The sequence below is a fragment of the Coturnix japonica genome, chromosome 5 (genome assembly GCF_001577835.2).
Source record: "Coturnix japonica isolate 7356 chromosome 5, Coturnix japonica 2.1, whole genome shotgun sequence".
Taxonomy (NCBI): domain Eukaryota; kingdom Metazoa; phylum Chordata; class Aves; order Galliformes; family Phasianidae; genus Coturnix; species Coturnix japonica.
This window is the reverse complement of record NC_029520.1, coordinates 31,591,631-31,613,964: the sequence shown is the minus strand read 5'-3', so window position 1 is coordinate 31,613,964 and position 22,334 is coordinate 31,591,631. Positions and strand designations below refer to the sequence as shown.

The following is a 22,334-nucleotide window of genomic DNA, read 5'->3' as shown; positions in this document are numbered from 1 at the left end:
AAAGCATTTCAGTGTCAGTGCCATGATTCAAATGTTCTTTTCTCAGCCAGGATGGACTCATAGCTAGCATATTTTGTTATCATGCCTTTAAAAGATGTGTTTTTCTCTCATTCCAACCCTACCAAAAATGTTTTTAGTTGAATTTTAAAGTACATATATGAATTAGGAATATGTGTTCCATAAAAATTATTCTGAGACGATTTCTTTAGGATATTTACATACATTTGAAAATCAGTCCTTATAGACAGTGCATTATTGATCCTGATCTGATTCATAGGATCACAGAATGTCTTGGCTTGGAAGGGACTCTGAATACCATCCAGTTCCAACCCATTGCCAATGGGCAGATTTGCAACCCTGTACATCAAGTTTCCCAGGGCTCCATCCAACCTGGCCTTGAACACCTCCAGGGATGGGGCATCTGCACTTTCTCTGGGCAACTTGTTCCAGCGTATCACCACCCCCTGAGTAAAGAATTTCTTCCTAATATCAAACTTCAATCTCCCCTCTTTTAGTTTAAAGCCCCTTGTCCTGTCATTTATCAGACTGTGTAAAAAGTCTTCACTCTTGTTTATCAGCTCCCCTCAAGTACTGGAAGGCTGCAATGAGGTCAGCCTAGAGGCTCACTAGAGACTTCTCCAAGCTGTATGAGCCCAGTTCCCTCAGCTTTATTCTTTATCTGTCTGTTTCTTGCTCCTCATAATTTCGAAACCTGTTGGCCAATTTCAGCCAAAGATTAGAAGGAGATCAAAACCTTAAAAAGTCACAACTTTCATCAAATAGAGTTGCGAGTTAAACACAGACTCAGCCTGATATCTCACTTGGAATAGAGCATAAGTCATAGTTCAATAGCTGTTTGCTTTTAATTGTTTTTTTTTTTAACATTGACCTCTCTCTTGCTGTCCATTCAGCAAGTATTCTTCTAGCACATCAGAGCAAATGTAGCTCTGAGCTACTGAGAGTATACAGTGTCTTCTGCCTAGCTGATATCTGCAGAAGTGAAAGACAGCTGAGCAGACTGGGAAAGGAAGTCTAATGGAGCTGGCATAATACTCAAGCTCAGCATAAATGGATGAATCTGCCATGATGTAGCACAGGAAAAGCTGTAATAAGATCAAATATAAATCCAAGAGGTCTTTTCATTAGCTCTGCTGGTCACAGAACAATTTGCATTATTATTTCTATTAAGACAACAGAAGCCAAAATAAAAACTCCTTGTTACAATCAGTTTTGAACACCAATAGGAACATAAAATGAGCTCAGTTACTGAAATAAAATGTGTTCTCATTTTAGAGTGTATAGACTGAAATCAGCCAGCTAAGGGATCACAGTACAGAATTTTGCAGAGGAGCCTGAAGGGGATACAGAGCTACCTGATACTGCAGTCAGCGTGATAACATCTGAGGAACTACAGCACCTCATAGCATTCAGCACAAGGCATGCACACAGAGAAAACAAGTATTTTCCACTTCTCATGTGATTTTATTTTCACTCATCTTCTTTTATATCTCCTTGTATGTCTACATAAGAGTAATTATAATGGCTGAAGAGAAAAAACTCATTCACAGCAAATGGGTAAGAAAAAGCTACCTTTAAATCATTTCCCTGTTATAGATAGTCTGGCATGTTTTTTTGTATTTATTTTTTTGGTGGCATAAGGATAAGATGACTGTGTGATGGACCTCACAGTGGTCCCAGTAGTATTCTGTCAACTTGCTGTCAATTTTCACTCCTTCTCATGACACCATTGTCAAGCTCATAAAACCAGATGCTATGTTATTGATGCAGTGAGATCAAGTTACACTGATATTGCAGAGGTAGGTTTGTGAGTAATGAGAAAATATTGGGCTGCTGGGCTCCTGGACTGGTACTATTTTTTCTCTCTGTTTTGGGGTCAGCAATAACACGGTAGAAGCCTATACCAGCAAGACCTCATTCCTAACCCAAACAGTTGGGGAAATCAACTACAGACAGCTATCCTACTCTACCCACAGTTTCAACATACATTGTAAATGGGAAAAGAATGTCCTTCTCCCATACCTGGAGGCCCAGGCAGCCCTTCCTCCCCTCAGTCACAGGATAACAGTGAGGGTAACATGGCTGGTCTGAGACACAACCATCCTCCTATCTGCTAGAAAAGAGAGATTTTATTCATTTTGTGTCATTTCACTGTTATGTGGAAAGAGAAAAAAAAAATGGCAGATTATTTCAACTAGTATTGAAAAATCACCTCTGTAAGACTTTATTCAAAGTCCTTCCTTTAAAAACTTCCTAGGAATACAAATGTTCCACACACAACAGAAAAGAGCTATAGCTTGGTCGTAACGGGAAACTCAGCAGAGAACTGTTTGCGAGAAAGCAAAAGATCTCTTTTTTCCTCCTTTCATGACCCACTCCTTTTGTGCTGTGGTGGCTCTTAATGAAAAATGTGCACTCAAAAGATATATATGAGCTTTTCACAATCTAGCATGAGCAAAGAAGCAGCTATTCATAGAGGCAAATGCCCGGCAGCTTATTTGAAATACTGTTCCTGCTGATAGCAGAACAATATTCAGAACAGGGAGTTTGTGTTTTGTACAAAGCATTTTTTATAGTTACTACGTGATATGGTAAGAAGAGGTACAAAGAAAGGCAATGAGAGGAAGGCAAGGACAGCACTGATGTAGCTTCATCAGAATAGCTGTAATTACAAAAGTTTTCAGTACTGTATATGTGGATGCACAGTTCCCTGTTGAATACTTGAAATAAACCACCTGCACCCCTAGACATGCTGACAGCAGTGTGGTGCAGGCAGAATGGTGTGGGGACCCAGCACCAATGCTGCTACGGTGATACTCCCTTGATCATCACAAATACTTCTTCTGCTCTTACTCACCTTGTTCCAGTTCTGTAAGGGGAATCAAATCACCCAAAATCATATTCAAAACTGGGTCCACAGCAAAGAAATCAGATCTCAACAGTGGCTTTCTTGATTCCAGAAAACTCAAAGTTAGGTGGCTGCTTCACTGTTCTCAGGATGAACGCAGTTCTCATATTCATATTCATACTCATATTCAGGTTTAAAGATGTCACAAAATCTTTCCAGAGGACACGTGTTTTTCCTTTTTTTCTTTTTTTCTTTTTTTTTTTTTTAATATTTTTCAAAGAATCACAGAATATCTTGAGTTAGAAGGAAAACATAGGGACCATCAAGTCCAACTCACAAAAGAAACATAATTAAGAAAGCATAATTGGACTTTGTTTTTTTCAAGTAGATATCGAGGAAAAACAAGCTGAAGTATTTTTCCAAGTTCTCTGGAGCAACAGAGCTAGAGGAGACCACGCTATGACATTCCCATATTACTTTGGTGCCCATACATCTCTAAAAATGGGGCAATTAAAATGTTTCTTTTCATGCTGAAAGAAGCATTTGTAATACATAGTGGAAAGCATTCCACTGAAGTGAATTTGCTTCTTTTCTGTATGTTAAGAAAGGATCACGATGTTCTTGTCACCAAGTACCTTAGATTGTCTTAGCAGCTATCAGGAGCCTTTGCTGTAGTCGATTCCTGCGGTTTTGTATGTGGCAAATCATGCACTAAGCAAACAATACGTCAACTAAGTAATGCACTGTGAAATAATTTCTTCAAAATAAATTTAAGTTNCGTCAACTAAGTAATGCACTGTGAAATAATTTCTTCAAAATAAATTTAAGTTCTTTTTTTTTTCTTTTTTTTTTTTTTTTTTTTTTTTTTTTTTTGTCTGTCCATGCACTAAGAGTCTTATACGCTGCTTCCACTACTGTAGCTACTTATGCCATGAAATACCACTGAAATCAATAGGACTATTTATGGACTCATTTGCTATTCAGAGGGCTTGATTCTCTGATTATTTATTCTGGTTTTTTTTTCACTAGTGTTACTCTGCTTACTTGAACAGTTACTTCTATTTTAGCTGACGCAAAGAGACTACAGTGAAAGGTGAAAGAGTCTGGCACTAAATTGCTTTGTAAATAGTTGCTTCAAAAATAAGAAAAATATGTATTTGGAGAAATGCAGATTGCAGTTTAACAAAAAAGCTCAATCTGGATTTTGCAAGTTCAGAGGGATATTCCAAACAAAAATTAATACTCAAAGGTAGCATTATTTTCGAAGCTTGAGCACCACTCCATGCTTGACAAATAGCATCTGTCTAGAATTAAATCTTGCCTCACTGATGTCATTAAGAGACTTTAAAGAGAGATCAGGTTTCATACTGGGGAAACAGGCTTACAAAGGCTTTTGTTAACAAATTTCTTCTTTTCGTAATGTGGAAGTGCCTGATCCATGAGCGTACTTCAATAATATAAGCCCAAAGTCTACTCCCAGACATGGGTGAGAGCCAAGCCACACGTTAGACAGATAATTTTGAAAGCAGCAGCCCCCTATTTTACTGTGGTCCCCTGCCCTAACACAGGCATCCCAACTGCCTGTTATGTACAAAGTGGATCTCCATGCAGAGACATGCTGCACAAACTACTCTCTCGACATTTCCAAGGCAGGAAGGGAGCAGAAGGTGATACAACAGCCCCTGTATGAACCATGCAAAAAACAGAAAGGGCTTCTAGGAGGCATCAGCCCCTTTGTGCCTGCTTTGTTCAGGCTCTGTGTAAGTGTGTGCATACTTTCAGATTTATGCACATGTGAAGATCGACTGTCCCAGGCACACATGGTGGGTGGCATGCTGTGGCAGGAAGAATGGTCTCTGCAGTCATAATTGGTGAGCTTCTGATGAGCTGACTGAGCACAGTACACATCATGTAGCACTTTTCACATTGCCAAGTTAACAGCTATCACCAGAGGTAGAATTTAAGCTGCTGGAATAAACAAAGTCAAGGGGAAGTGTCTTGCTGAAATGTCACCTCCCACAGAGCTTGTGGAAAGCCATTACTATTGTAAAGATGCATATATGGGATTTCAAAATGTATATTATGCCTCAAATGGTACACTTCAAGAATGCAAAACATACAGGAAGGGCAGACAATTATATTTTCCAGAGTTTAAACAAGATTGCCACTTTTTATGTGTTGGAAACTTCCCAGTAGCTTTCAGATGGTTTATTATTATAAAAAGTAATCTGTCTACCTCAACTAAAATAATTTGCTTGAGGAAAAAAGAAAAACAGAAAGAAAAAAAAATAGAGCGAGACAGACAGAGAGAGAGAAAGAAAGAAAAGAAGTAATTTGTCATTATAAACTTTATGGAGGTTTAACTTGTCTGCTTCACTTTGTCTAGAAGATAAGTCTGTAATCTCAGGCAGCTAACAGGAGAATTAGCTGGCTTACAAATGGGAAGCACTTTATGTAAGTGCCAAGCAGTGTTGTTGGAGCTTCTCCTTGCACCCCATGCCAAATGAGCCCCAGAACTGTGTCTCAAAAGAACACGTGTCTCTAAAAAACAAGCATCTGCCTTCTTTGTCCTGTACTGGACCATCTTTCTTGAGAGAGACTCCAGCCAACCCAGCTGCTCAATGGGCTTGGGAAAAGTGAAGGGCAGAGCCAGGAACCCAGTAGTCTGTGCAGCACCAATGTGGGGGTGCCCAGTGCTCAAGTGTTTGGCATCAGGCTTGAAATCCCTGACACAAACAAAAGAACTGAACTTTTTTTAATTCACCTCTCAGCTGCCCTTCCCTGCCCCCACCATCAAGGAAAGGAGTTGACATCCAGCAACTGGGTCAAAGGAGGCAGGAGAGCCAAGGGCCCAGGAGCAGTGGCAGCGCCTATGAGAGCCCCTCTAGGATTCCTACCCAAATGTTGCTCCCCATCCCCAAACAGAATACTGTAAGTAGTGTGTTTCAAAGGTCCAGATAGGCAAATTATTGTTTTGCTCCTTGCCCATCTGGTGGGCTGGGAGCAACCTGCTTGGGCCGTCTTGTTGGCTTGAGTTAATGTCAGGTGGGAGAAACGCACACAGGAAAATTAGACAGGAGAAGGATAGCCTTTTTGCTAAAAATGTATTTTTATTACTTTAATTTATTTGTGCTTATTTTTCCCACGTTGATTCTCCAGTTGTAAGGAAATAGACCAAGTGTGAAATAAATGCTTCGACAAATCAAATAACAGTTATTACTTCCACCCGTCCATAAATACGCTATAAAAATAATAATTGATCACATTACTTTTCATTTCCCTGCTTCCATTTTCTGAAGGACACCGCACACCAAAAGCCGCTGGCGGCAATGGGGAAGGGCCGTGTGCTGGGGGGGCGAGGGGAAAGTGGGGAGGGTCGGGACACGCTCGGAGCTCCACGGGGGCGTGGATGACAGCTCCCCACAGCCGTCAGACCGCAGTGACCCAGAGTGCTGCATTCAGGCACCGCCGGGGGGTGTGAGTTGGAGAAGCCCGTGCAGGGCCGCAGGGGCGGAGCGGGGCAGTCGGGTGTGCCCTTCCCGGGCCCAGAAGACGTATAGGGCTCCAAACAGAACAGAGCAGGAGCCCCTGGTTTCCTGCTAAGGGAATTTATGCTTCCCCTGACCAGAGCAGGGCGCCTGTGCCACAGCGTGCTTCTCAGTCTTGTCGGCACTTGGGGCATTGCCCCACAGCAAACAGCCCTGAGAGCTATGAAGCTTGAGCACGTTTGATAGGGTTTGATATATTCAAATACAGCTGCTTCGGCTTTGTCTTCGGTGCAGTCATAGTTATTTCCCCGAGCTCAGCAGACAGCCGGAGTGAAGCATGACAATTAGTTTTGTAAATAACAAATGAAAGGGTTCGCTGGGGTGTCAGTTTGTGCTCTGTATTCGTTCTCCTCCCTGTTTGATTTCACTCGCAATCCAAATAAACTTCCTCAGCGAATGTCTCAAACGAGAATGTGAGCGAGAGGGGACGAGGGGAGCTCATAATTGCAGACTCCCTTCGGAGATGGAACTGAGGAGTTGTCGGCTTTGAGGAAGAGAAGTACAGGTCAGCCCTGCTACGGTCAAGGAACTGCCGCTGCCGCTGCGGAGCTGCTGATTGCTCCGCGAGGAGAAGCGAACAGTACTGGAGAAGGTCGGGGCCGCCGTAGCTTCGCGGAGCCGTCGGGACGGAGCCGTTCGGCCCCGACTCGTTTGGGCAACCTCCAAGGTGTGCGTCCGCAGGGGGGATAAATTGGTCAGTTGCGGGGACTAGAAAGGATCTTCTGGGGAAATAAAAGAGCGTTAAGCATAGATAGTAAAGATCACTAAGAAACTCGTTTCTGTCGTTTGTTGTTGGGTTCAAGTGTCCTTTGATCAGAGATGTGGGCAGGTTCGCTCCCAGAGTCCTCATGCATGAAAAACGGATCACTTCGGGCCCCAGGACCCTCTCTCCTCTTCCTCTCAGGGCAGCACTCCTACAGGCCAGGCCTCTCCTGCTTCTGCCTTGTTAGAAATACGTTCTTCCATTTGAGCACATTCACCGGCCCCCTCCATTTTCTGAGGAAATAAATAAATAAATAAATATGATAATAAATCTCGTTGCTTAACAGAGGGGTTGAAATACATCTGCAAAAGATCTACAGCTCTTCAGAACTGTCCCCACCTGCAGAAGGCCAAGGCACTTCCCACCGTCGGGCCGGGTTCTCCTGATGCTCCTGCGCTGTGCTGTGCCCTGGCGCCGGGCTGGGCAGGGGCTCACCTGTGTGCAAGCACCTAGAGTTCCTTGCAGGCAGTGTGCCGGCTGGGCTGAGCCAAGAGCAGTGAAACTATTTTCCTTGGGCCTTTTCCAGCGTCTGCACTATCTGCAGCTCCCATACAGTACCTATGCAGGAGGCCAGGCCGCCGGCATCAACTTTCCTCGGGTGGACTGGAAAAGGTAGCAGGGGGAGCCCCTCGGGTGCGAGGACAGCCCCAGGCGCAGGTAGAGCCTTGCTCCCCTTCCTGAGCCCGGCTGCCGGGGCAGCGGGCTCGGGTTGCGCTGCCGGCTGGCGGCCGCTAGATGTCACCAGCACCGTTCGCATCGCTCTCCGCTCCGCCAGCCAGCGGGCGGTTGCGCTCCGAGACCGGACCGGCCCAACCCGGGGTGGGGGGCGCGGGGATCCCTTCACCGGGGTGCGAAGGAGCAGTCCCGGGGGCCCAGGGGCGATGAGACTTTCTGAGGCCCCTACCGGACCTTCCTCAGTTCGTGACGGTGGGACAAGGGTAGAAGGTTGTTAATTACGCCGAAAAAATCAAGGGAGGTATCGAGCTGGGAGCATAATACCGCATACCCGCGGGTATTTGCGGTGCTGGGCTGCAGCCGGCTTCAGATAGCACCCCGGGACAGGACGGCTGCCGTGCAGCGAGGGGCCCCAGTCTCCCCCTCCCGTGGCTTCGGGACCGCCCGCGACAGAGGCGACGCAAGAAATCCGCGGCTGGCCCTGGGAAAGGCTCCAGAGATGAACATTTCTGTTGTGTGAAGTACCCGCATTAACAGCCCGAACACGTAGGGGGAAGGCTGACATCTGCGGTTTGGTGCGAGGCACCCTAGAAACGGCAGAGCCTGGCCCGAGGGGAGGGACAGCGGGGCCCCTCTGCTCTGCGGGAGCGGCCGGCCGAGGAGCGGGGGGGGAGGTGAGAAGCTCTACTCCTGGCATTAAGCGAGGTTTAAAAGTGAGGATGTGGCACAGACCCTCGATTTGGGACATTCGCTGTCAGTGCCCCGAGGCGAGAAGATTGAAGGAGACCTCGGGCATAAACTCTGAGTCTGATTCCAGAAGGAGCATGAGAAACAATAATAAAGTTTCCTGGCTTTTGTCCTAGGTTTTCCAAGTAACATGTTACATCGAGGGTGCTCCGTGGGTAGTTTTTTCTCAACAATTATGTCACCGAACCGCTGCTTTTGGTGCTGCGCTCCATAGATTAATTCACACCTGAAATGCTCCGAGCCTGTCCGGATTTGTGGCCTGGGTTAAAGAGAAGGCAGAGGAGCGCTGCGGGAACCGCGGGCGGGGGACACTCGGGGCCGATATCAACGGGGCGCTGCGGCGGCACGGAGCGGGGAGGGGGTGGGGTCCGGCTCCGAGCAGAGACACACACCCAAAGGGGCACCTGGAAATTGGTTGATAGTGAGAGGTAAAGAGTAAATAAAGGAATAAAGAAATTGAAGAAATACTCGTTCGGGATTGAAACAAATCCGGGAGAAAAAAAAAAGAGAAAAAAATGCAGATAGATGAGTCTGGAAAGTTTCCTCTTTTTTCTCTTATTTTCTACGGTTTGATTGGGGTGCTGGATTCGCATCACGGAGGATATACGCTGTCTCCACGGGTCTACAGTTATCTGACCGAAATATTAAGGGGCAATCTTTCTACTTCGATGAGGTTCTATCAAAGGCTCAGAAATGAACAGCACAGCCGATCTGCACCTTTAGGGACTACGCTATGGGGCAAAGGATGTTCTACACGAACAGAGGAGAGCGTGGCTAGGGTATTCTATAGGCGTTATCCAAAGGGAAATACGTGAAAGTAAAGATAAAGAAATGTTGTGTCTTATTCCACGACAAAATTGTTGCACAAAATGCCTTCAACCAAGTGATTTTGTTTTCGGGGTTCTTTTGCAGGCGTCTTCCACACTTCGTTTGAAGGGATGGAGAGCCTGGGCTGTTCAGGGACGATTATGTCACTCCCGAGAGAAAAGAGCTGCTTTAGGGGGAGAAAAAGTGCTTCTTCGCAGAGTTCAGTGTATTTCTGAAATGCTGCATCTCAGAGAAAAGGCCTCGTAACAGATTCCTACGTTGTGTCAAACTATAACAAACTGAATCGCGAAAAGCAATTACAAAGCAAATATTGTGATCGGTGCGGTGGGTAACATCGGAGCCGGATTTAGAGAGGAATATTAACTCTGATTTTTTTTTTTCTTAACCAATAGTGTATGGATTTGTGCTCAGTCTGAAGTGCTTTTCCTGTAGATGGCGTTCTCTGGGTACCGAGCGATCAGCAGCAACGCAGCCGAGCTCGAGAGACTTCATTAAGCCGCAGATAACAAAATAATTAATAATCTTTCTTTAGTTATATGTATATTAAAAGTGTGTGTGTGTGGGGGGGGGGGGGAAGTACATTGATTTATCGTAAGCAAAAGCGTGTTTCTGCCTCACGTGGACGCAAATAAAAAGTGTTTGAATAAATAAGTTATTTCTGAGCATTTTGTTGTCAAAGTGTTAAATGTCCCCGTCATTTTTATTCCAACACTAACGTGATTACAGCCAATTATATATTCACCAGTGTTCTTTATTTTAGAGTAATTGTACTTGTCACTAATAAAACAGAGACATAATGGATCGCTACTATTCTGAATTTTAAAGCAATTGTCTGTAATTTGATTGAATTATACGTCGTCTTCTCTACTTTTTTATTTCTGTATTTTGAAATCCTATTTTCTTGAAAATTACAGCTCTGTTCCTGTTTTGTTGTTCCTGAAGTAACAAAACCTCCTGTAACATTTATAAATAGAGCCCCGTCCCTGTGGAAACGTGGAAAATCATAATTTCAACCCCAGCGCTTAAAAAGCTTTACACGTAAATCTGTGTGTCCGGAGAAGCGCGGGGCTCAGAGCTGGGCGCGGCGGGACGCCCTCCGCGGGGGAAGTGGAGCCCCAGCAGAGGGAACAACACTGCACCGCACACAACGGGGTTCGCTCAATTTATCCTGGTGGTTCATCGTGTTCCATGTGGCTCAGGCACCAAAGAACGTCAAGACGAGTTCAGTTCCTAATGTTTACATGGGAGAACAGGTAAAGACACAGGAGGGGGAAAAAAAAAAAAAAAAGAAAAAAAAAGTATATATAAATATTATTCCAATTGCATTCCTCCAAGCAATTATCCGTATTCTGTTCGTATATTTCTTTAGGTGATGGTCATAGGTAACGAGTCTGAGAGTTCCTTGAGTATCCCTAGGCAGAAACAATAGAGACATCGAGTGACATAGACACGGCACACGCAGGAAATATTGCGCTGTGTTATTACGGTGCTCTTTGGGTTGTTTTGCTGAGGATGAGCTCTCAGAGGGCTGTTTTTTTGTTGCTGTTTCTCAAAGCCGAAAACATGCCTTTAATTTAGCAATTGTACCAACCATCAACGCGGTAAGATATGATCCGCGTTGTCGCCAAACACAAATCAAAAAATGATACAAAGGCTTTCACAAGTTAATTTCAGATGACAAAACACGTGCCCACCACAACAGAGAAAGTTAAACTATCATTTGCGAACTGTGCGGTTGCGTGAAGAGGTATCTGCTAGGTATGCTGAGCACAGGCAAACACGGTCTGTCTGCAGTTCTTTGCACTGAAGGCAGGGAGAAGCTGAGGTGCGGGATGCAGGCAGCTCTCGTAAGGGGCTCTTGCTGAAGCCTCAGTGAGACGTGAGCAGGACCCTCAGGGGGAAAACGTTTTCTTGTGGATTCGGTACTTAATACAACTGCAAAACTAGTAGTTTTGTAGTCGCCTTGGGAGGGAAGACAAACCCGGTCTGTTCCTAAGTGGGTATGGTTCTGTCCAGACCAACGTGGACAAGGGCTATGAGCCTTTTATCTACACTTCTGTTATTGATGTTTTGCAACGAGCAGGCAAATAAAATGCAATGCCATCCTCTCACTTGAGCAAAATATTTATTTGTTGGAGTTTTCCAAGCTACAGCATGATTTCATTGTACAGGTGGAGTTTATAGATCGGTTCTAATAAACACTGTTTTCTGAAAACTCCCTGGGAAACAGAGCCTCGGTGCGTATGTGTGTTGCGTGTGTGTGTATGCGTGAGTGCAAGCCTATGGAGCGCCCCATCTGAAAGACGGAGAGGAGCAAACACACAAAGGAGATGGTGCATCCCGGGAAAAGTGTTTCTTTCAACATCTTTTCTCTCCACAATGTCACTGCTCAGAAGTCAGTGTGCAGCCGCTTCTCGGTCAGATTACTGCCGAGGCAGAACCAGAACACCAGGCTGTAGCGAGGCACCGTCCGCGCGCGGTGGGAGGGACGCGGACGAGATTTAACTTGTTGCCAGTCGGTTTTTTGTGTTTGTTTGTTTGTGCTGCTGCTTTAAAAGCGAAACAAACTCCAGAAACAAAGCGGGGGGTGGAGGGTGGGCTGGGGAGAGAGGGAGGAGGAAAACAAGCTCTGTCTAAAAGACATATCATATGAAAATAATGTATGAACACACCCACAGATATCAAGGGTACGCTATCAGTCCTTCCCCGAGAAACTATTTATGAGTGGTAGCCGTTATAATCATCCAACAAGTCCCTTACCATCTCTCTCCCCTCCCTCCGCGAAAGAAAGAAAAAAGAAAACATGGAGACCACACCGCCAATATTAAGTGCTCAGAACACCCCACAGCGAAAGCAGTCCCCTGCGACCGGGGCACTGCAGAAGCAGCGATGTTCGCACCCCCTTCCACCCCCCCATCCCGACTGCGGGTCCCGCATCGAGCGCAGCTCCGCACCCGAGCACAACTCCGCGCAGCGCACCGACTCCTCCCGCATGAGCTCCGGGCACGGAGAATGAAAAGTAGCTTTACTCCAGGGCTCGCCAGGCACCTTGCCTACGCGGGCATATAGTTGTGTATGCCTTTTGTGCTACCTCCAGCATTTAGCTGTGGTTACCCGGGGGGTCCAGGAGGGGCATGGGTGGGAGAGGGGAAGATGTAGTGCTTTCGTAGGCCCTAAAAATGGGACCCGCGGCTCATCGCGTCGAGCTCGGATCCCGCTAAGCCGAGTGCTGCGAAGGATGCACGAAACAGGGAGGCCAGGTAGAGTGGGTGGGCATATGCTCGCTGGTTGCTCCGAGAGCCTGGGGAATAATGCCCGGGGAGGGACGGGTCTGTCTCTGTGCTGAAGGAGGGGGGCAGGGCTGGGGGGAAGAGGGGGGAGGGCAGAAGTAAATCATGTTTTCTACTGTTACCGAAAAACTGCAGACCCAGATACGTGTGTCGTTTTCTCAAGACTTATATGGGGCTAAATGGCTTTACAGGGGCACTACGAAAATATTCTGGGAGTCGAAGAGCAGCTCCAAGTCTATCCAAACTCTGCTCATTTTTCCCGATTCTTGAATTCAACCTCAAAACTCCGAAAAAAAATAAATAAATAAGTAAAATAAAATAATCATCGCATCAGCCAAGAATATTTTACGAGCAAATAGAATAAAATAAAATTATGTATTGAAACCTCGAGAACAGTATACGACTTTTAAGTGGCCCATTGTCCCCTACATTTTATTATCATCATAGCTTTGTAAGTAATTCTTCAGGGATATTTTAATTTCCATAGTGACCTTCAGTGGGTTTTTTTGTTTGTTTTGCGAGGATACGCGTTACACAGACGGAGGTGACACTCAAACACACCGCTGTGTAACAGAAGAGCGACACCTCGGGTTTTGCAAAAAAACCATCTCCAAGCCTTCGGGTTGGCAGCGAGTGTCAGAACGTTCTGTTTTGAAAAACTCTGGCAGTGGCAGAAGAATAGACAAATTCTAATGGAAGCTCGACGTCTACAGATAGACTCTCCATAGATGGGATTCTAAAGGTATAGGAATAAATAAATAAAACCTTTCGCGTGTAACTAAGGCGAAGAAATTCATCCCTTCCCACCCTGCTGCAGCCGCCGGGTGAAAGGCGCACTATGATGCTCCCGGGGTCCCCTTCTGTCACCGTTCTGTCCAGGCGCTTACGGCACCACCGCAGGTTTCCGTCCCCCACAGCAATCGCTTCCCATTTCCTCGTTGTTCCAAGCCCTGCCCGCCCGAGGCACCTCTTGAAGTTCAGCATGGGGGGAACTCTTTACACCTAGTGCCGAGCGTCGCTGTGTGAAAGCTACCTCTCCTCCAGCAGTACCCCGCTGGCTGGTCTTTAAGGTACAGTGCCGCTTCTCAAAAGATCATCGGATGGGGAAATTTAGCTCTTCTTGAAACATTTCAGCAACTGAGCAATTAGTTCTGAATGGGGTGGGGGAGGGAAGAAGAGAGAGCCTAAAGGAGGGGGGGGAGAAGAGGAGCTACAACACAACGAGCCCGAAAACAACAGGGGTGGGGATGCATAGGAGGGGGGCTTAAAATGTTTGTATTTAAAGGGTGCTCGCAAGGTCTTCTGCACAATATGTGCCGCTCTCCTTAAAGGGGCACCGAGTGCCAATAACCATTAGTCATCCGGCAGGGACTTTTCATTACAGATCTATCTTTAGGGGGAGTTCCCCGAAGTCTCTGCAAGGAACAGAGATGCGGATTTTAAACGCGGTCCACTTCGACTCGCGCAGTGCCTGCATACCTGCTGCAATAGAAGGGAGCGATACTCACCCGAGTGTGTGCGGACAGCCCAGAGGTCCCTGCAGCACCCGCGTCCTCAGTGGAATACCATCTTGCATCCGCGGCAGCTCCCAGCCTACACTCGATGTTAACATTTACGCTATCTCAAATACCAGGCTCTCCCATAGACATTTTTCCAGGGTTTTCAAGCAAATTTCTCGGTGCCATAATGTTATGATGGAAGGATGCTGAAATGACAGGCCTCGTAGACGCTTGTCTTAATCATCGGCTTCTTAATTTAGTTTTAGTGCTGTGGTTTTGTGTGTGCGCGTGTGTGTCTGCGCGTGTGTGCGCGCAAGAGAAGGCTCTGACAACCTGCAGCTTCCTAATGACTGACGAGGCAGGGCTGCTGCAGCAAAGTAACACTTCCCTGGTGTGAAGACCTCTCACTGGGAAGTTTAGTTCACTACTGTTCTCGCAATGCTAATCGTATAACCTGTAACCAAAACCCAGGCAAGAAGGATACAGCATGCTAAATAGAGTAACTTCTAATCACTAAACGTTAGCACCACGGCCAGCTGTTAGGGATTAACTGAAAGTCGGTTAGAGACAGACACCTAAACTTAAATATACAAACGCGATGTAAGGGTGGACCGCCGAATACTTCTTCCTCTCTCTCTTTGCCTCCATTCATTCCTCCACCTCCAGTCCCATTCACCCCTCTTCAATCTGTATGACCACCTCTCGCCTTTGTTAGCGCTCGTTCCGGCCCCGCTCGCCCTGCCCGAGCAGCGGGATGTCGCTGCCTGCTGAGCTGCTCTTACCTTAATTGCCCAGGTAACCTGGAATAAATAAGACAAGCTTAGAATCTGGGGGATAGAGCTATAAATGCGCACATCCAGGCATTTACTGTACCCAACGCGATATTAGAGGTTGTTAATCTAAGGTGTCCCGACTCGTTTCGTGGACACATGATGCCATCGAAGCGTGGTTATTAAATACTCTTTATTCATGGCTGAAAAAACCCTCATTCATTCCTTAAGCTGTCAGGACATTTTAACTGCTTAACCCCTTGGAAGAGCCTGGGAGTACAGAGCCGCTGTATTTGCGTGAAGGGAGACTGGAGGCTGGAGCCGTGGGGGGGCCACAACATATCTGCATCCATCGAGCTGACAGTGGTACACTTTCCGTTTGGCCCTTTACTTAAAAAAAAACATGCAGGGAAAAATCTGCGGTGAAACATTATCAGTAAGAGTTGCACCCAGAATCTGTATTCAAACTGCACGGCAACCCTTCAGATGGCATTTGAGCCGGGGGTCCTCGGAGCAGTACTCCCTCAGCCCCACAGCGCCACGAGCCCCTGAGGGTGGGGAGCACAGAGCTGCCCCTCCTCGCACGACCCGTGCCCCGCCAGGCTGGGGCCGTGCATTCCCTTCTCCGTTCAGGCTGTTTCTCCAGGCACTCCACCAAAATTTTCATGCTAGCAAGTGCTAAATTTCTGGACCCTCTCACAGGAATTCGAGTGCAGACGGAGCTGAGAGGGTCAAACCAGCCACTTATTCAGGGTCACCATTTATAAAGCTACTACTGAAGTGGACGGGAGCTGCGACCAGGTCAGAGCCAACAGAAGAACTGGCGTTAGAGCAGGATTTCGAGCGTTCAAAGCCAATAGTCCCACTTTTATACATGAGGAATTATTATTTAAAAAAAAAAAAAAAAAAAAAAAAAAAAGACTAGAAAGTTAAAGTCCAGTAGAAATAATTGACATGCTTTTCCTACATATCCTTTTCTGTCCTATAAACAGGGAATTAATCTCACGAGCTTGGAACAATACGCACTACATATTGAACGCAACATTTCCTTTTTTGGTAGAACTGTATATCCACGGCGCTAAAAAAAAATACATTATATAAATCCTAAATTTGTGCACAGTACTTTATTCTGCTGCAGTGATAAATGACCGAATATTAAGCCCAGATCACCAAACGCTGTAAAAAACACGTTGCTGTCTGTATTGGACCTTTGCTCAGAAACGTATGAAGGTTTTCTTCCTTGTCTGCTACGTTCTCATCCCCGAACGCAGAGCTAAGCAGACTCAGCTTTGACCTAAGGAACACCTCAGAGCATTAAAATTTCAGCAGGCGATGTCAGTGTTACATTAAACGAGAGCTCCTCCGGTTCGCTGCAGAGCTGGGATTTGAATAAAACGCTCAATGTTAACAAACAATACACACGTTTGGCACTTTGTGTATTAAATGGATCAAAGGGATTTGATAAGGCACAATACCCCGTTTGTACAGACCTGATTGAGTTAATATAATATCAGCAAATTTTACAGCGAAATGAATCCGTTTCTTTTCTTTGTGTTTAAAACCAGCGCAGATTACAAATTTTAATGATCTGAAAATGTTTGGTATACAAAATCATGCTTATTTCAGTATTAGCAAAAACACAAGAAATTTTTCAACACAAACACCCAGCTGTGTCTATTTTAAAAGCAGTTCAATGACAGCTTGCACTTATGAGCATGCAATCAGCTAATTTCGCTTTTTTTTTTTTTCTTCTGTGTTAATCAACACTTTCCTTCCTGCATATCAGAGTACAAATAGTATAGTTACTCCACAGCAGTAAATGTTTACGTAACCTGTCCTTTCTCAAGAATCCGGTTACACCGAATCATTACATGCTAGACCGAGTAGGAAAATGCACAGGGCCCAGCCGCCCCGATGGGATCTTGCACTGACATACATTGGTTACTGCCCATCAGAACCATAATAATATGCACAAAGCTTACCTTTTCTCTTACCCCAGCACCACAGAGCTCCGTTACATCCTCTACACTGCACTCTTCTTCAGGAGTTCCCATCAATTGGCTTCAGTGTTGTGCAAGGAAATAATTACAAATTATCACGATATTTAAAAAATAAAATACAACAGCAATTCTGAAAAAGAAAAAGCCGAAGGTAGCTGATCATTGACTTCTACTTCTTTTTGGTCAGTAGCAACCTGTTACGAAATTGGATAAATAAATACAATTGTGGTGAGGTCAAGCGAGGTTAATCCAACGCACATAGTTCGTGCCATGCCCAACTGCAATTGTTTATTGCCCATCCACAGCAATTGTTGTAGGGATTTACCCTCCCTTTCTCACAGCCGCTCTCTCACACACGCACATACTCACAAACGCATACAGAAAAGGCACAGAGCCGTGGTGGTTGCACTGGGATCTGCACTGGATTTCCCGGGACACACTGCTGGGGCAGGGCTGCGGGTGTTACACTTCAACGGAACCATTTCTCCAGCGGGACAAACATGAACTTTGGGTGGTTGAACGCAGCGACAGGCACCGGCTGTACGTTGTGTTGCACAGCGTTCATTTTAAACGTGACCAATACTCTATCGCTCACGTTTCCCCTTCTCCTTTCAGTGCGAGGAAGCTCATTTTGCTTTGTTTCGGGGCCGATTCTCATTTCTGCTCGTACTCACGGCGGTAACGCCGCGATGCGGGGAGCAGCGCCGAGCCCGGGCAGCGCGCAGCCCGCTCCGTGAGCCCCTGAACCAACGGCACCGCCGGAATGGAGCCCCCGTTCCCTTTCCCACGGCCCACACACCGAGCCCCACCGGGGCCGACGGAGGGGCTGCTCGAGGCGCTGCTCGAGGCGCTGCGCCGGTACTGGGGCGCTTAATGCGTTCGGCGGTGCTGCTGTTCCGCAGGCCTCGGCCAGAGGCCTCTACCCGCCCGGCGCTGTCTCCGCCACATCGAGCCCGAGCCCCTTCCACCGCACAGCCCCAGCCCGGTCCCAGCTTCAACGCCCGCCCCGCCGTCCCGACCCCTCCGGCTGAGTTTCGTTGCTCCCCGTTGGTTAAATAAATAACAACAGCGCGGCGGGGCCCAGGAGCACACTGCCGACGGGCGCCGTCGGGATTCGCCAAGTAGTACCTCCGCTCCGGCACCGCGCGGACGGCGCGCCCCCCCCCGGCTCCCGTCCGACTCCCGCCCCGGTAGCAAGGAGGGTCGGGGCAACTTTGCTCCACCGGAGGAGTTACCGAGCGAAACCCCGGAACCGAGCGCCGTTGGTTGGGCACGAGGGGCTTAGTGCCGTCGCGCGGAGGAGCACGGCCGGTGACGCGCCCCGCACCGGTATCCCTGCGCCGCGGGAGCCGCGACGGAGAGGGGGCGGGGCGTCGGGGGGTGGGGGCGTGTCGGCGAGCAGCCATTGGCCGGCGGGAGGCAGGACGCTCGGGCACGCCGCCGCCGCTGATTGGGCGCCCGGTGGGAAAGGTTAAACCAAAAAATTTTTTACAGGCACGGTGCGTGTGTGCAGCTCTGAAATTAATTGCGGCCGGGGCGCTCCGTAAAGCCGGCTCTGCTCCGACCCGCGGCGCGTCCTCCCCCCTACACCGCTGTACCGGGGAACCGGCACCATGAAGTAGCTTTTTTTTTTTTTTTTTTTTTTTTTTGGTGTGTGTGTGTGTGTTTGCGCGGCTTTGGGTCTTTTTTTTTTTTTTGCTGCTGGTGTTGTTTGGTTTTTAGAGGGCTCTTTTACTCCTTTTTCCTCCTCTTTTTTCCCCCCTTCGTTCCGGCTCTCTCCGCTCGGTGACCGCTGCCGCCGTCCCCCGCCCGTGCTACATGCCGTGCCAGCGCCTGACGCTGAGCTCCCGCCGCGCCGCCGCCGCCGCCGGTGGTGCCGCCGCCCGCCCGGCCCCCGCCCGCCCGGCCCTGGCCGCCGCCAGCCGCCCCCTCGGCGCAGCGTGTGATGTTGGACATGGGAGATAGGAAGGAAGTGAAAATGCTGCCCAAGTCCTCCTTCAGCATCAACAGCCTGGTGCCCGAAGCCGTGCAGAGCGACAACCACAGCGGCCACAGCCACCACAACAGCCACCATCCACACCACCACCATCACCACCACCACCACCACCCGCCGCCGCCGCAGCAGCCCCAGCGCGCCGCCGCGGCCGAAGACGAGGACGAGGAGAAGGCGCCTTTGCTGCTGCCGCCGCCAGCCGCCGGCGCCCTGGAGACGGCCAAGGCCGAGGCGCTGTCGGGGAAAGGCGAGGCGGGTTCGGCGGCGGCGGAGCTGGAGGAGAAGAAGGGGGCGGCCGAGGGGGGCAAGGACGGGGAGGGCGGCAAGGAGGGCGAGAAGAAGAACGGCAAGTACGAGAAACCTCCGTTCAGCTACAACGCGCTCATCATGATGGCCATTCGGCAGAGCCCCGAGAAGCGCCTGACGCTCAACGGGATCTACCAGTTCATCATGGACCGCTTCCCCTTCTACCGCGAGAACAAGCAGGGCTGGCAGAACAGCATCCGCCACAACCTGTCTCTCAACGAGTGCTTCGTCAAGGTGCCCCGCGACGACAAGAAGCCGGGCAAGGGCAGCTACTGGACGCTGGACCCGTCCAGCGACGACGTCTTCATCGGGGGCACCACGGGCAAGCTGCGCCGGCGCTCCACCACTTCCCGGGCCAAGCTGGCCTTCAAGCGCGGCGCCCGCCTCACTTCCACCGGCCTCACCTTCATGGACCGGGCGGGGTCCCTCTACTGGCCCATGTCCCCCTTTCTGTCCCTTCACCACCCGCGGGCCAGCAGCACGCTGAGCTACAACGGGACCGCGTCCGCCTACCCCAGCCACCCCATGCCCTACAGCTCGGTGTTGACTCAGAACTCCTTGGGGAACAATCACTCCTTTTCCACGTCCAACGGGTTGAGCGTCGATAGACTCGTCAACGGGGAGATCCCCTACGCCACTCACCACCTCACGGCCGCCGCCCTGGCCGCCTCGGTGCCGTGCGGCTTGTCGGTCCCCTGCTCCGGCACGTACTCCCTAAATCCCTGCTCCGTGAACCTCCTGGCGGGACAGACGAGTTACTTTTTCCCCCACGTCCCTCACCCCTCAATGACTTCTCAGAGCAGCACTTCGATGACGGCCAGGGCCGCCTCTTCGTCCACATCGCCGCAGGCACCTTCCACCCTGCCCTGCGAGTCCCTAAGACCCTCTTTGCCGAGTTTCACGACGGGACTCTCTGGAGGACTCTCCGATTATTTTACACATCAAAATCAGGGGTCTTCTTCCAACCCTTTAATACATTAACGTCCATGGGATCAGACTGTAAGTGAACATTTTACACACGTTCGCGTTGTAAATGATGATTGAAAAGAGAAAAAAAAAAGAAAAAAAGAAAAAAGAAAAAAAAAAAAAGAAAAACAAAAAGCCCAGGTATTTTTTATTAAGTCCCCCATTTTCTGTACGTTTGTTCAGTCTTTAGGGTTGTTTATTATGCCACCAGGGTGAGGAGTGTCAGCGAGGTGCAATGTGGGGAGATTACATTGTAGACTATGGAGTTTGGGAGACAAATTTCTAGTAGAATGTGTATCTAATAGTGACTGCTTTCGCGATTCCTATTCAAATACGAAAAGTCCATCTCTAAAGCCGCCAGATTCTCCATGTTTGCAGTATTATAAGTTATCATGGATATGTCGGTGGGTGCAGACCATGAAAAAAAGCCACTAGATTTATGAAAACTATAAAAAGAAGTGTAATTTGTATTTAAGCAGATTCATACTGAGAGATGCCCAAAAACTACGTTTTGGCCATTTATAATTTTATCTTTTTCTTTACCTAACTGCTTCTTTTTTTTTTTTTTTTTTTGGGGGGGGGGGGGGTTCTTCTTCTCCTTCTTCTTTTTTAATTCCTTTTTTTTTTTTTAATTATTATTATTTTTTTTCCTGTTTGTTTGTTTGTTTACTTTTAGACCAAAGATTGGGTTATAGAAAATGCACTCAGTGTACGGAGTAATTTAAAAGCAGCCGCATTCTTTCAGTTCGCAGCACTGCCCGTTCCAATGATTCCGAAGGGGACAAAATTACTGATTGCCTTCAGTTTGTGTTGTGTATATTTTGATGTATGTGGTCACTAACAGGTCACCTTTATTTTTTATTTTTATTTTTTCCTAAATGTAGTGAAATGTTAATACCTATTGTACTTATAGGTAAACCTTGCAAATATGTAACCTGTGTTGCGCAAATGCCGCATAAATTTGAGTGATTGTTAATGTTGTCTTAAAATTTCTTGATTGTGATACTGTGGTCATATGCCCGTGTTTGTCACTTACAAAAATGTTTACTATGAACACACAGAAATAAAAAAGAAAAAAAAATAGGCTAAATTCATATATACTTGATAGTTTTTTCGTCTCTTTTATTAACTAAAATTTAAATTCCTGAGGCTTTAAAGTTACAGGGAGGTCAGCACGCTGCCTAGCCCAGCGGCCCTCCGTTTTTCACACGCTCCTTCTCCAACCCCCACATCACCTCGTGTTTAACCACAACGCTTGGGGACAGAAAGAAGAGGGTTTTAGCGATACCCCACGGCCCCACGCGAGGTGCAGGGCCTGAGCATGGCGGTGCAAGGCGGGGGTCGTGCTGAGCGGTCTGACACTGAGCACGCTTAAGTCTTCGAATGTATGTAGATATGTACATATATATTCATACATATATATGTAACGCGCTAGGAAAAAGTGCAGGTACATGGTTTATTTCTTAAGAACATGGGTTTTTTTTTCGTTTTTGTTTGTTTGTTTTTGAGTTGTTTTTTATTTTTTATTTTTTTTATTTTTTTTTAATTTTTGCAATCTTTGGTATGATCTGAAAGAATTATCCATCTGAAAGGCGTTATTCCTACTGTATGATAAGTGAAGCTATATGAACTATGAATGTGTGTATATATACATATACATATTAGCTTTCCTATAATGACTTGATCAAATTTGGCAAGCTATGCTGCGTACGTGTATTAAATGCAATCCTTATCTGAAAGCTCCGCAGTTCCGGAAGTGTCTGTGCTCTGTACTTACAGACTTTCAATGCTGCTAACCTTGGGCTGGACGTTTTGCACAGGATTGTAAGGGGAGCTCGAGCCTCCTCCTCCGCCCCTGACCCGTGTCCACCGGTGGCCGGGCCGGGATGAGGCATCCGGGCCAGGCTGAGCCGAGCTGCACTGGGCAGGGCTGAGCCATCGCTCCGGGCCGGGCCGGGCCGAGCTGAGCAGTGTTGAGACGGCTGGGGGCCTGCAGGATGCAGTGCTGGGGCATGGACTTAAATGTACTGGGGGGCTGGGGGGAGGGGAGAGAGTGGATTTGTTCAAATACAAAGTTCTGGAC

The 22,334-nt window shown here is 47.6% G+C and overlaps 1 protein-coding gene and 2 long non-coding RNA genes across 7 annotated transcripts in view; 2 read left to right on the top strand and 1 right to left on the bottom strand.

Moving 5' to 3' along the window:
* LOC107315030 overlaps window positions 1–18,108 on the bottom strand; it is a 193,397-nt gene extending 175,289 nt beyond the window's left edge. For all 5 annotated transcript variants that reach the window (XR_004307398.1, XR_004307399.1, XR_004307400.1 and 2 more), the window contains exon 1: window positions 14,226–18,108. This is a non-coding gene — a long non-coding RNA (uncharacterized LOC107315030). The remainder of the gene's footprint in view (window positions 1–14,225) is intronic.
* LOC116653489 lies at window positions 13,224–15,875 on the top strand. Its single transcript, XR_004307406.1, has 2 exons — window positions 13,224–13,787; window positions 14,102–15,875. It is a non-coding gene; the product is annotated as an uncharacterized LOC116653489 (long non-coding RNA).
* A 361-nt stretch (window positions 18,109–18,469) lies between the features above and the next one.
* On the top strand, window positions 18,470–21,994 carry FOXG1 (forkhead box G1). Its single transcript, XM_032445104.1, has one exon. The coding sequence runs from the start codon at window positions 18,932–18,934 to the stop codon at window positions 20,264–20,266; it is 1,335 nt and encodes a 444-aa protein (XP_032300995.1). The 5' UTR covers window positions 18,470–18,931; the 3' UTR covers window positions 20,267–21,994.
* The last annotated feature ends 340 nt before the right edge of the window (window positions 21,995–22,334 follow it).

Bases quoted from the DNA above. Each gene is read 5' to 3' on its own strand.
- FOXG1 (XM_032445104.1), top strand. From the start codon at position 18,932: ATGTTGGACATGGGAGATAGGAAGGAAGTGAAAATGCTGCCCAAGTCC.